This window comes from Tenebrio molitor, chromosome 1, assembly GCF_963966145.1.
Source record: "Tenebrio molitor chromosome 1, icTenMoli1.1, whole genome shotgun sequence".
NCBI classification, from domain to species: domain Eukaryota; kingdom Metazoa; phylum Arthropoda; class Insecta; order Coleoptera; family Tenebrionidae; genus Tenebrio; species Tenebrio molitor.
Window position 1 is genome coordinate 8,137,850 of NC_091046.1, and position 14,169 is coordinate 8,152,018.

General features: G+C 35.9%; 1 protein-coding gene across 6 annotated transcripts in view; it reads left to right on the plus strand.

Annotated features, from left to right (window-relative positions):
- bma (SCY1-like protein bma) overlaps positions 1-14,169 on the plus strand; it is a 134,889-nt gene that overhangs the window by 97,623 nt on the left and 23,097 nt on the right. For all 6 annotated transcript variants that reach the window (XM_069045258.1, XM_069045276.1, XM_069045262.1 and 3 more), the window contains exons 8-13: positions 1,295-1,409; positions 2,045-2,190; positions 6,212-6,365; positions 11,187-11,436; positions 11,690-12,040; positions 12,122-12,372. In XM_069045258.1, coding sequence (XP_068901359.1) covers positions 1,295-1,409; positions 2,045-2,190; positions 6,212-6,365; positions 11,187-11,436; positions 11,690-12,040; positions 12,122-12,372 — 1,267 coding nt within the window. The remainder of the gene's footprint in view (positions 1-1,294; positions 1,410-2,044; positions 2,191-6,211; positions 6,366-11,186; positions 11,437-11,689; positions 12,041-12,121; positions 12,373-14,169) is intronic.

A 14,169-nucleotide genomic window follows, 5' to 3' on the forward strand; every position in this document is an offset into this window, starting at 1 on the left:
ACTGCCAACTAAAATGTCAGATTATCATAGATAGTCCGAATTTGAAACAATCGTGAATGGTATACCGTGAGTTTTTTATTTTACTGAACATAAAGTCCATTCAAAAATCAAAAACCACCAACGTCGCATTTTCCTCGATAATTACTATCGGCAACGCTGTCTAGTGTAAAATTTGGTTAGACTTGTAATTTTGAGGTTAAATGTTGTTTTTCTGGCCATGTTTAAGTAAAAATAATAAGACTCCATAAATAAATGAAACGTGCTGCTAATAAAACAATATGAACGAACTTCAAAGCAATTGAATTTTATTTTCAATCAAATAAATGTCATAATTTATAGTTACCAACATAGTATGAAAAAATATCTACCTAGGGTTTTTTAAATTTTACCAACCTAAAGCAACAGGTGGTGGTTTTTTGATTTTTGAATGGACTTTAGGATTCATGGAATTGTAAGTTTGGTTGCCTATTTCAAATGAATTGACTTGTCCATTTTAGAACTGAACATAGCTAGCCATTTTACATTGTATGTTCAGCGAAATAAAAAACGCAGTGTGTATAAATGGGTCTCTCACCTCGGAGCGTGTGACGTGACGGCGTAACGGCGTGATGCGTGACGGTTGAAAACTAATTCACTGCCCGAGAATAATAATGTATGAGGTGCGCCTAAAGCAGTTTTCTCTTCAAAAATGTTAATGTTTTGTGGTATCGTTAAATTTGTTGCCTGCGCTTTAACCCGTCGTAACTAAATAACTCTAATTATAGCGCATTAACTGCAAAATTAAAACTTCTCAAAGCTTGTCTGTCAGCTTTCGCGCGAAAAGGAGTTTGGTTTTATAGTAGTGATGAACGTGCTTTAAAGAATATGATAAACTTGGCAAATCTGAGTGAAAGCATAAACGTAAATAAACTCCCAGTGAGCTCACTAAAGAAATTAAAAAAAGCTGATTTGAAAGTTGTCCGGTGGGGAGCCAAAAATGGCGTTCCAGCCATCCGAATCACATTTTAGGGAATTTACCTTCCGCTTTTATGTTCGGCTTTCAGGATAAAAAAGTTATGGTTTTTGCCGCATGTAAATGAGGCCGGATCGATAATACCAATCATAAATTTTTAAACAATTTCTCTCAAAGGCATCGCAAAGCTTTCACGTTCCGTTTGTGTTCTTTGTGTTCGTAATTGTTTTCAAAAATCATTTGCTCCATTTCAGACGGGTCAAACAGGTCAATTACGACGATTAATTCTCTAAATTTTTCCAATCAATTTCGCCTACAGACAAAATTGTTTTATGTTTTTAGCGATCCAGCGGTGCACGCGCTTCAATTTCTGGACGTCATTAACATGAAGGACCCCACGCAAAAGGCGCATTTCTACAGGAACACGCTGAAGGAAGCATTACCCTTCATACCCAAGGTAGGACATGTACGCTTTCAGGTGAAAAAAATAGAGAAAGCGCGAGAGGGGTTGTAGATTTTTTCCTCTAGCTTTGTTCATTAGGGCTGAACAGAATACAATTTCCAAAAAAAAAAAACGAAATAATGGGAGGTAATGTAAATAAGGAACTTTGTTTGCAACTTTCTTTGCTTTAATTTTTAATGAGCCGAACCGGCGGGTCCCAGACGTCTGCAAAACCGAGTCCCTTGTAATGCGATTCAAAAGGAGAAAATCGAAGTTTAAAGCCTCCGAAGCTGTCGAGTATTAATAAAGTTAATCTGGAGGCGTCACGTATTGTTTTCGAGCAGTCCGACAATATTACGCCGACATGAAGAATGTTACAAAGATTTCCGTGCGTTTTCCGAGTCTTTGCAAACATCTGAAGGCGCCTTTGTAAGCGCTGTCACGGGTAAAAAAGCGTCTCAGCAGATGAAGCGGCTCAACCGTAAACCCGCCGCTATTACGTTAAATCCCTATGAGTGTTTCTGGTGAAGGATTTACTGCAAGGATAAAACGATACTGCAGCATTGACGGTGCAATCAAACTGCAATGTCGTCGCGTGAAATTTGTAAAAATAAGCCAGCAGGTGTGTATGGGTTTTTATTTTTTGTCAGAAACTTTGGTATCAGCATGTGTGGCCTTCGCTCCAGCAAGAGATGAGATCGCAGGAGGTCCTGGCCGCGGTGCTCCAACCGGTGCTCTACTTGATACAAGAGTCAACAATAGAAGAATATGAGTCCATCATTCTTCCGTCCTTCAGGTGAGTCTACAAGTACATTTTTTTTAGTTGAGGTAGAACAGATTAAATTTCCCGAGTATTTATCACATTGTGGTTGAGACAATAGAAGAAAAAATTTAACTTTCACAGTTAATCTAAGTTTGTTGTGCAGAGTTCTAAGAAGGGAGTGTCTCTCTGAACAAAACTTACCACATAAAAGTTGGTAAAGGGAAAAGATTCAATCTCGAGCTTGTAAAAAAGCCGTAAAATCGCAGCTGTTTGTCTCACTTACGCTAAACAAACTAAAATTAAAAATAGTAGATACAGACGACTGACGGAGATTTAGGGGAGACGAGAGGAAACGGTTGGTTTTTATTTTTCCGACAACTGAAAATGCAGGAAAAATTAGTTGGGGAATCGTCACTTAAAACAATAGTTTAAAAAGTAGTATAATTTTTGGTAGCAACCATTTTAGGGAATATACATATTGTAAAAGATTAATACAAGCGAAAAACTTAGTGCCAGGTTTTCTAATGACATACTAATGAACTAAAAGCGTTTGAGAATGCCGCCCGATTCTGAGTTTTTCGTTCATTACACTTAAACCCTTGCAGATCATAAATTTTATGTTGCTACAAAACTTTATAGCTGAACAAACGCACATTTGGGTATACACAATGTGTCTGTAGCTATAACAGATATTGAGATACGAGCGTTCCAGTACTTGCAACTTAGTGCTAATAAGTGGAAAGGTGAAGTCAAAACTCAAAAACAAAATCCGTCGCTACTCAATTCACAAGTTTTGATATCATAATGCACAAAGTGATAAGTTATTGGTCACGTCGTAGCGAAATCCTATGTATAGGCCGTGCCAAACCCAAATAACCACCACCTGTTGAATTATGTTGGTGAAAACAAAATTACACTAAGTGTATAATGGCAATTTTTATATGTATTACTAGGACGCTGGGCCAATCAAATCTAAGTGTACAACGTTGCCGGTTGATTTTCTGGGTAGAATGCAGTGGTGGTTATTTGGCTTTGGCAAAGACTATAAATGAGCATTCAATGCATGGGCGTAGACAATTTGTGGTCTCAAACACTACCTACTTTATAATAAATCATACCTCATGAATAATTTTAGACGTTGGAATTATAATTATAATTGTGCATTTTATTATTATTATCTGATAATGGAGAAAATTTATAAAATAAACAAGAGCAATATTTTATATTCGTAAGAATGGGTAATTTAGCAGATTTTTCAGTGAAATGTCAAACAAACGTCAATTTTAGAGCAACAACGGTATTAATGCTAAGCTTGAAAATAGTTTTCGATTTTGGCAAAGCTTACGGACGTTTCCTGTAGTTGTGAGCAACAATTATCCCAGAATAAGTGGTAAAATGAGTTTTACCATTGAAGATAAAGCATTCATTATCAATAAATAATTATGTAATTAATAATAGATTTTTTGAGAGGTAGGCAATCAATAAAACAACTGTGTATAGCAAGTATATAAATAGATCTGATTAATGATAGACAAACGTTTCGATAAAACAAAAGATGAGGTAGCACTATTGATTTGTTTTGTTGTTGATCACTCTGTATACCAAAACAACCACTTTTCTTTTAATTAATTCCATACATAAAGTCTGTCTCAATTCTAAATATCCACCAACACTGCATTCTACGTTAGAAATACAACCGACAACACTGTTTGGTGAAAAATGTGTCAGGTTGTATTTGTGAGGTTATCATTGTTTGTGTCGTTTTTACAACTGAAGATTTTAGAATAAAGGAAAAGAACGGTGCCAACCTTGTTATTTCTTCGAAACATTTTGCTAGAGCATTTTTCAAATTAGCCTCAAGTAAATTACCTTGTTTTCGAATCATGTTTATTAAATAATTATATTGCCAACTTTGGTTACAACAATCCCCAATTTAGAAATATTTTTATTTTGCCAACATAATTCAACAAGTGGTGGAAATTTACAATTGAGACAGATTATATCTAGCTTCTATTACCTAACAGTAATTAATTAATCGAATTAATCGATAACAAAATAAAATCGTACATCAATAATTTAAGAATAAAATAAGAGTTAATAAAGTTAACTGTTATACAAATAGCACTTTATGGTATCTTACAACACTAGTAAGTAGTACTAATCAAACATCGATGTAATCAACTGTTTCATCTCCACCACCATCTTTGTGTACAATTTTTACATGATTTTAGATATCCATAGTTGTTTTCACAGTTACCCTTACACGCACTCGTTGCATTATCTATTGATGTTCATTTATGCACTTGTTGCATAATACAATACAATACTTCATAAATTAATTAAATACTACTTTGTGCACTTGTTGCATAATTATAATTTATGCAACAGGTGTATTAAGTTGTACTTGCTTTCATGAGTAGGAAGGTAATCCCGTGATTGACAAAAAGACACTTATGCATGAGTTTCATACAATATTTTTCTACGATTCTCTGTAATTATAAAAACAATTAACCTCAAAATTAAATCTACTATTGGACGTTTTTAATACCATTTTGTTGGATTGTCGTGAGTTTTGTACGTTGCAAAAATTTTAACAACATTTTGAAAAAGAAATAGGTAGCCATTGTTTTATTTTTGAAATATTTATTTAGTTTCGTTGTCTAATCTACCATAGAAAAGAATTAACTAAAATTACATTACATATTAATTTACATCTATTAGTCATATCTTAATCGATTTTTTTTTAATATGTACAAACATTTGTATTGTTCTAAAGTTCTTCACTGAACATAAAATGTATTCTTTGGAACGACTTAACAATAACAAACAAAAAACCCAAAAATCAGTCGCCATTTTCCAAGATGACGCCCGTCGCACAAGCTTAATTTGGATACTTTTGGTATGTTAATAACAAGCTTAGTACTGCAAGTATGCCAAATCCCTTGCTTGTTTTTTCCTTTGACCTGCACCGGACCATTATTAATTTTAACTGGAACTCTCTATCTCTCGAAGCTTTTTGGTGAGTAATGAAGCTTCGACTGTGCTTTAGTCTGTTACAAATTTGGTGGAGGCGCCGGGTTATAAATCTTAAGAAAATGTGTCAGTAGAAGTGTACTAGCTCCAATTTCTTATCAAAACCATTAATCTAAACCTATTGGAATAGAAAAACATTTGACGGCTTTCAGGAGTTTATAATCTACGATATTATTAAAGTTGCTTCGAATCGAATTATGAAATGTTCGGCATTAAACTATGATTAAGTTATTTAAATAAGTAACTTTTTGTCATAGTGAATTATGTTCGTTAAATTATTATTAACTCGAATTTTCTGTAATCTCTCGAAGTTTTACACTGCGTAACGGAACCTAGACCATTTTTTGTGTTGGGTAAATTTGGTGGAGGCGTCACAAATTTTAAGAAGTAGCAACTTCAATATGTTATCAAAGCCATTAATCTAAACCGATTAGAATAAAAACATACACTTGACCGTTTTTTGGAGTTTACAAACGATATGATTGCTTCCAATCGGATTATTAATGTTCGACATTAAACGATGGTTGCATTATTTGGATAAGTGACCTTTTGTGTTAATGAATTCCGTTGCGAGCAGCATTTGAACTTTTTGTGGTCCTCGTAACTCTCGTTAACACCTAATATCCGATTTTTATTGTAAAACGAAAACGACTCCGCCGGGTCTGATCCAATTAAATTGAGATTTAGTGGCAACATGCAAATAGACGGTTCTTTTCCAAAGTTAGGTAATCCGACAGGACTATTTTAGCACCCTTCCAGCTCGTAAAACTTTCCGGACATCAATAAAAAATGACAGTTTAATTATTAATCATAACCGTTATCAAGCCCACTGACATAGGTAGGCTAAAATTGGATTCCTCTTTGAATCCTTGCAAGATTAATTTCGTTTCCAGTGAGTCGCTTTTGAGCTGCGAAATCGAACTACACTATGTAATGCGACGCGGCTTTTTAAAATTAGCCCTCAAAGGCTCCTCGTTGATCACCGTCGTTTACGCAGATTGTAAAAATAAATTTGTTTCAGGAGTGTGTTTTCAGCTCCGAAAACAGTTCAAGCCACCGTCACGCTCCTTGAAAATTTGCACATAATATTAGAGAAAACCCCGCGAGACGATATTCGCACTGAAGTGCTGCCAATGTTGTACAATGCCTTCGAAAGCACCACAATACAGGTTCAGGTGAGTACGTTCCTTTTTATCCTGATGTGCTTCCCCTTTATTTTTGCTCTGGGAATTGGCAAAGCTCCCGGCGGGAAGTCGCTGGTAATTTCTGCCTCATCGGTTGATTTGTTTATTTTCAAATAAGATAATTTCGGTGCATCGTAAATTTGATCCCGTTTCAATTTTTATCCGATGCACAAAAGCAATTTCATCCAACGCTGCACCGCACTATCCTTTCATTCAAATCACGTTATCTGCATATTAAGCAGACTTAAAAATAAACGTATCAACTCGGTCTCAGTTTCGTTTGACATTAACGAAAACGTATTTGTAACACTCTCTAGTTTGAGTACGTTCAGCCAGAGTTTGTAACAATTTTAGGAATTTCCGCACCTTTTGGGTTAAACTTGTTGCTAAAGTAACAGTATTGTTCGGTGCTGAAGGGGTTAATTTAAATCCAGAGCAACATGCACGCCGTAATAACTGACGTAAAAGCTACAGAATAAGTGTAATTATATAAATTAATTAAGCAAATCTCTATGATACAAGTTATGATATGGGTTTCCGGGCTTTTGTCGTTTACTAATACCACGGTAGAGCTACGTTTTAGCTTGTACACAAAATGAATTAAGTGTGGCACAAAGAAGATTAATCTTCTGGCTACGGCCGCAGAGAGTGTGTTAAGATGGGTTCAATTATGAAAAAATTAAACGCAAAACAATTCATTTTCTTCAGCTGCCACAGTTAATAATTAAACATTGCTAATTGTCAAATGGTGTTGATTTCTGCAACATTTCCAACCGGATGCTCTTACTTAGATTAATTACGTAATTTGAAACCTGAAACGCAATTATCGCCGTTTTGAAATTCACATTAAATTTCGTCTGAGAATTTTAAATAAACATCTCTTCGAAAATCGATACGAACTGGTTCAAAATTTATGGCGAGTTGTATAACTGTAAAAGCAAATATTTTTTACAAAACAATTTCATTTTCGTTTCAACATAAACGTAACATGTTCATTAAGATTTAATTGTCACTGTCATTAAATACTGTTTTTGTACAATTTTAAGTATAAATTTTTGATTCTTCATTAAATTTTCAAAAGGTAACGAGATAAAATTTCGTTACGTCCATTAATGTCATGTTTGTCAGTTTTTGCACAATCCGGGACCATTCTAACTTTTACACTAATCTTCTGCAAATTATAGTGGTTTAATCAGCTATTTGATAACATAGGTCAGAGTAAAATTAACACAGATATGTAGATGGATTTGCGATAATTATGCCCCGGCAAAACTAATCTACTAATTATATTCCTATTTAGCAAGTTATTAAATAACTTTACAAGCACCATTAAATTTTCCATTGCAAACACCGCCAACACTACACTCCTTCAGCGATTCTCTCGTAAATATTAGTTTTATTCAACAAAAAACGTATTTAATTTAATAACAATATCAAAAGAGTTCTTCTACGAGTAACTTTTATTACTTGTAGCATTCTCTTTAATTTTGTTAATAATAATTAATATAATAAATTAAATTAAATTTCTAAATTACTTTAAACGTATTTTCCGTTCACGATTGTTTCAAATTCGGACTGTCTATGAAAATCTGACATTTTAGTTGGCAATATTGTGATTTGGCATAATACATATATTTTAGGTTATAATTGAATTACACTGAATCAATTAGGGAATTGATAACAAGACGAATATTTAATAACGAAACGTCATATGACAGGACCTGACCCCAATCTAACAAAAAAATATCGTGGCCTGCTGCGTGTTTAAAACAATCGTGAACGGCATATACGGTGCGATCAATTAAAAAATAAATCGAGTCGGCGTGTTACCTATGGCAACCCATGCTATAGCATAGGCTCCAAAGCAAACTCGATTTATTTTTTAAATGATCGCTCGGTAGATAACTACGAACAAATTCATTTCCAAGTTTCTTAAAATGGAACAAAACAAAATATTTGAAAAATTTTGTAGTACAGAATTATTTGTTGTTTTATTTTGTACCTATAATTGTCCTAATTATAGCATCTTTTGTTTTTTAAATAGTGGCTTAAATAATTACTCAAATGATGCAGTAATTCAAAATTTATGCAAATCTAAAAAGAAGTATTCTTGGAGAAAAAATATTTTTCTTCAACGCCAGTCGCTTTGTAAAAATTATCTCAACCCATAATTTATTTGCAATATATCGGGTATTCATTTAAATTATCTTCAAAGTAGGCGTTGAAGAGTCGATTGTGAACGCTCCACGAATTACAGATCACGGATCAGCTGCTTAAATATAACCCCACTTTTTGCGTTGTTTGTTTTTACTCTGCAGACTGACGAGTGATGCGTTCACAATCGACTCTTCAACGCCAACTTTGAGGATAAATTTAAATGAATACCCGATATTATGATGTTTTCCACCCTTGGTGTGATGTTTGATGTTACAAGAATTTATCCAAAACAGAAACAAAAAAATCTGATGCAAAAACAGATTCTTAGAGGTTGCTCTGTTCCAGGCTTTAAAATAAAACCATCTAAAAGATGCTTGGAATGGAGTATCTGTAGTCTAAATAATAAAACAGCAGTTATGAAAAAAAATGCCTACGCTTTGGACGAATTTGAATTTAGATTATCAGTTATAATTTCCCTCGTGTATAAATTTTTTTTGCCGAGCTTACGAATGCTTTTGTTGTGGAAATAAGCACGGCTTGAAAACGAGTGCCTCTAGTACATGAAGCATTTTCTGAAACTACATTTTTATATTTTGTGATTATCCTTCAGCAATTTGCACCTTTATATTTAGTTGCGTGAAGTCAGAACTGGCCTCAATACCAATTCCAGTTTTTCAAAAGAGCCAATTCATTATTATTGGTTTTATGCCAACAACCTTTTTCTGTGGCCACGATAAAACAGAAAAAATACATTCTTCACTATTTCTAACACGGTCTATTATTGATTTTCATTTTGCCCCCAATAAAACATTCTCATTTTTAGTGACCCCTCTTTAAATTATTTTTATTTTGTATGGTAATTTGAAATTTTTAAAAGATCCAATCAACTTATCACAAGCTAAACAAAGAAAACAGTCCTTCTTAATCACCTTGTACATTGCATAAATGGCTGCCAGAAAACACTCATAGGAGAAAGTACCGAGTGACTATAAATGATTGAAAATTATTTTGTTATGTTGGTAACACATTTGAAATCTTTAGTTGGCAACATCGTTGGCATGACACACGCAATTTTTAAAACTGAAACAAACGCCAAAAAAATCTAAATCGACAATGTACTTCGTGACTTAACCTAACCTAAATAGAAATGATTGACAGATGATGCACGAGAAGACTTGCACTGCCAACAGCATCAGTGTTGCCAATCCACTATTTTCCTTCAATCATTTATAGTCACTCGGTACTATGTGGGTGGGATAGAATTGACATTTGTATGACATTTCATAAGCGTGCATTTGATTTTTTATACCATTGCACATTGATTTGACAATTTTCAAAATTGCGCGACTATGAACTGTCAAAGAAATATCAACTCGATCCTACCCACACGGTTGCCACATAAATTTTCGTACATAGTTGCCGTACTTATCCACAATCAATATGTTTAAAAAGCATTAGGTAAATGTATCCAATTTGATAGCAATTAAAATTAATTGTATTAAAGTTTTCAAATGGTGTAACCTTAGATGCCCCAATTAAAAGCGGTACTGTTTTATTTCCAAGGCTCACTGGATTACAAATTTTGTTGATCACACGATATACACGGTATTTCACGAGTGATAATGAGCCCGACGGAATTGAAAATGCAACACACAATACATTTGCAAAGTTAACGTGGGTATATCTTGTTCACGTTGGATTGAACATCAGTGGTGCAAATCGCACACATTTGGCATTAACTTTCATATGAGTTGTCATAGTAACAGGTCAGGTCATTTGCACCACTGATGTTCATTCCAACGTGAACAGATATTATTTGTTTTTTTATTTAAAAAACGTAAAACATAGTTAGCTATGCAGTTTCGTTAATTTTGACATAAACGTCATTCGCTTGCTTAAATGAAATTGTGAAAAAACGAAGAGTTTTTGGGAAAATGTTTATTGTCTGTATAAACGCGCAAGGGCAGAAGCATTTTTATTACATTCGCCATAAATCAGGGTCATGTCTGTTTTCTCCTTCTTCGAATACATTTGTCACAGTTGTTACAAATAAAATTATTGGAGGCAAAGCCGCCATGGCTTCATAATTTCATTTTAAAACAATACAATATTTAAAGTAACTACGTTAAAGTTTGGAAGTGTATTGTGGGTTGCATTTTCAATTCCGCCGGGCTCATTATCACTGGTGAAATACCCTGTATAATGAGTGAATTTGTACATGTATATGGAGGAACAAAAAATTGTTATCAAATCAGACATCCACACCTAGCAGAGTTGCAGTATCTAGTTACTAATTAGTTGAAATTTTAAAAAATCTCTTTGGATTTTTTATCTCATAAAGATTTTTAAATAGCAAAGCCGTCTGAGTCTGGACTAAAATTAGATGTTCGACACAACCCGGTCAAAAACCATCTGTGATTAAATAAAAAACCAACACAGCAAAATACTTTGCGTGCCCTCTATTCATGAGAATTACTCTTCATTTAAAAAACAAGCTCGCCAACCAATAATCGACTGGTGGTCGTGTGTGTATCCCCGGTGGTGTGGTCACCGCTGGGAGATAAACACTCGTCCTTTCGTGTTCGCCGAACATATTTTTTTCGCCGCCCCACCTCCGCACAAAAGAAAAACATAACACACCTGTTGTAATTCCAGAGTGCCGCTTTGGTAGCAGTGACAAACGTATCCGAATACCTGGACGAGACAGCAATCAGACGCATGATACTTCCAAAAACAAAAATCATCTACGAAAAGAACCAGTCCGATCTGAAGATCGTGTCGAACGTGTTATCGTGCGTCGAGAGGACTCTGGACCGACTGGACAAAAGCCAAATCATCGACGAAGTGTTGCCCCTTTTGTACGACATACGACTATCGGATCCCCAAATAACACTGAGGGTCGTAAGTAAGTGACGAACTCCAACCATCCATTAGCCAGACCACACACCACCTGTTATCGCTTTAATTTTTTCGCATGGCGCGTGATTCCCCGAGACTTATTGTCATCGTCGAGTCTCCGGGGGATTTTCCACATACATTCCTCCTCCACGTTCTTTTTTGTCCTAAAATTGAATTTATCGCAGCGGGCTGCGGCTCCTGCAAGAACGGCCGACCGCACGGGCTCAGTTTTTTTCACAGTATACATTTCTCCTTCGCAGATATCTACCGGTTAATGCTCAGCGACAAGAGATACGGATTATCCGTTAATTTAATGGCAACCAAAGTAATGCCTTCGTTGTTACCGCAGACGGTAAATCCTTCCTTAAACTTGGAGCAATTTACCATTCTCCTCGAAGTTTTACAAGAAATGTTGGATCAGATTGACCGCAACCAGCGTAATAAACTCAAACTGGATAATCTGTCCCTGCCGAGTCCGGAGCGACACAGACCCCTGAGACACCAATACAGCTCCGATAATATGCACGTGCCCCCCTTCAACATCCCCAATCTGAGAATAGAGCAGAGGAAGACCTCCAGCGCCGAAGACATGGCCAGGAAGAACTCCACAGGTAAACATGTTTGTCTTGTCTATAATTTTTTGTTGCTTGAGTTATGTGCAAATGTGCAAAAATGCGAGATTTGTCCGCCAGGTGGCATGTTGGGGGGCTGGTGGTTCGGAGGGTCGCCTTCGTCGCCCGACAGCAACTTCCTCAGGGTGGTGAACGCGTTCCCGAATCGAAGACTGTCGGACAACACGCTGATGACACCCAAGATCCGCATAGCTCCCTCGTGCGCCTCGTCTCCGGGAGGAACCCCGGGGGGCGGGCTGCCCATCCGCAGACACTCCAGCATCGGCCCCCAGGAAAGGAGAGGATCCACGGTTAACCTTTCACCACCAACGGTAGGCCTCCAGCCGTGTAGCAGCGCGATTTGGAACGTGCAACGTAAACGTCGAAAATGTAGCTAATTACGCACACATCTGGGTAAACACTAGCTCCCCAACTGAATTAAAAATTAGTTCGGCTTAGGTAATTGAACGGTCGTATTTGGGGTTGAGCGTCGGTGGTTCTGGGATTTAAGTTCTAACTTCGTTATATCCTCGTTAAATCGAGATCAGACGAAAATTCAGAATGAGCAGAAAATTAGATGAAAGTACATCAACGAATTTGAAACTCGTAGTGGAACTTCCGCAGCCAATCAAGAATTAAGGGCGGCGGAATTTATATTTTAGACGTTTACGTTGCACGGCGGGTTCCGACAGCAGCCTAGATATTGGTAATTCATAAGCTTCAGTAATAGTTATTTATTGCAGATTTGAGGTTTAATACAGGCGGTTCTGTCCATTATTCACAACTTTCGGGAAACAATATCGGCGGCGGACGCCGAAGTTTTATTGAGTGGAGATGGACCGCGCGATTCATCAATTTAGAGCGAGAACGTAAATTCTTAAGCTTCTACACAAGCAATAAACGGAAACTATTCCAAGAAAATTCTTTTTCTATCCATTATAAAGTACGTGTATCGACCGACAATTGCTCGGTCAAGAGTCCATCGAAAACTCGGTGAAAATTTAATTGCAACGGGAAAAATGCGTTGACACAGCTTTCTTTCTGAAAGAACACCCTGGCAACATATTTTACAAAATTAAATCAACGTACCTCCAGCAAGGAAAAAGTACGACCAGCTGTCTTGTGGGTGTTTTCTACATCAGATTATTAGGTCAATCCATAAATTCCTACATATTTTTTAAAAACTTCTTGAAGAGAAAAACATCTCTCATCTATTTTTGTTTATGTTTACTATCGCGTAGACAATAAAGGAACTCGGCTTCGTCAAAAAGAATGTATAATCTTCTTAACTTTGCGTCCAATTAAATGTTTTCAATATGTAAAAATAATTTTATAGCAAAACAAGTGGTAGTTAATCAAACGACTAAAGAATGCAGTAGACGAGCACTAAATTCTGCCGCGTGAGGGTCTTATCAATTAGAAAGAACCTCCAGATAATATCGCTGCGTTCTGTATTTGTGGGTTCGTTCGCTTGCAGTACTTTATAACAAATCATCGTTTTTATTCAACACTCAGAACTTCTGAGAATCTTTACATGTAATCAACATTTTGTTGTCGGTTTAGTCCGCTAATTCTTATCTAGTCACTACCAGTTGCGACACAGTAGAGAAACATCTTGATAGTGCCGTGAAAAAACAAATTCGATTTCATTTTAATGTTAAAATGTATTGTGACAAAAATCATGCATTTGGGTCCGTATGCTATAACGAAAAGCTTAGAAATGTGTATCAAGTTCTTTGAATCTAGTCATGAATAAAATGAAACTACATATTTAGGAAAGTCGTGGTGAATTCGTCTTGGCTGATAGAAAGTTTCAGAATTTCTTATTAGCATTATTGAAAATGAAGAACACAGACCAAGATAGCCCTTGGATTTTGTTTAAGCAGGACTTTTCAAAGGAAGTACTTCAAAGCAGGTAGAGAATTAGAGATCGCTGCAGTCTGTTTCTAGAAGGCAATGTCAAGGAAAATTGCGAATTTAAACCTGTCACGATTTACCATTTAAAGGTGTCATTTTTTATTTATTTTTTGACATAAAATTTAAAAAAAAATCCGAGTTCTACATGAAGCCGTGAATTTCGATCACATCCTGTACAGATCGAAGTTGAGAAACATATTCATGGAAATAAC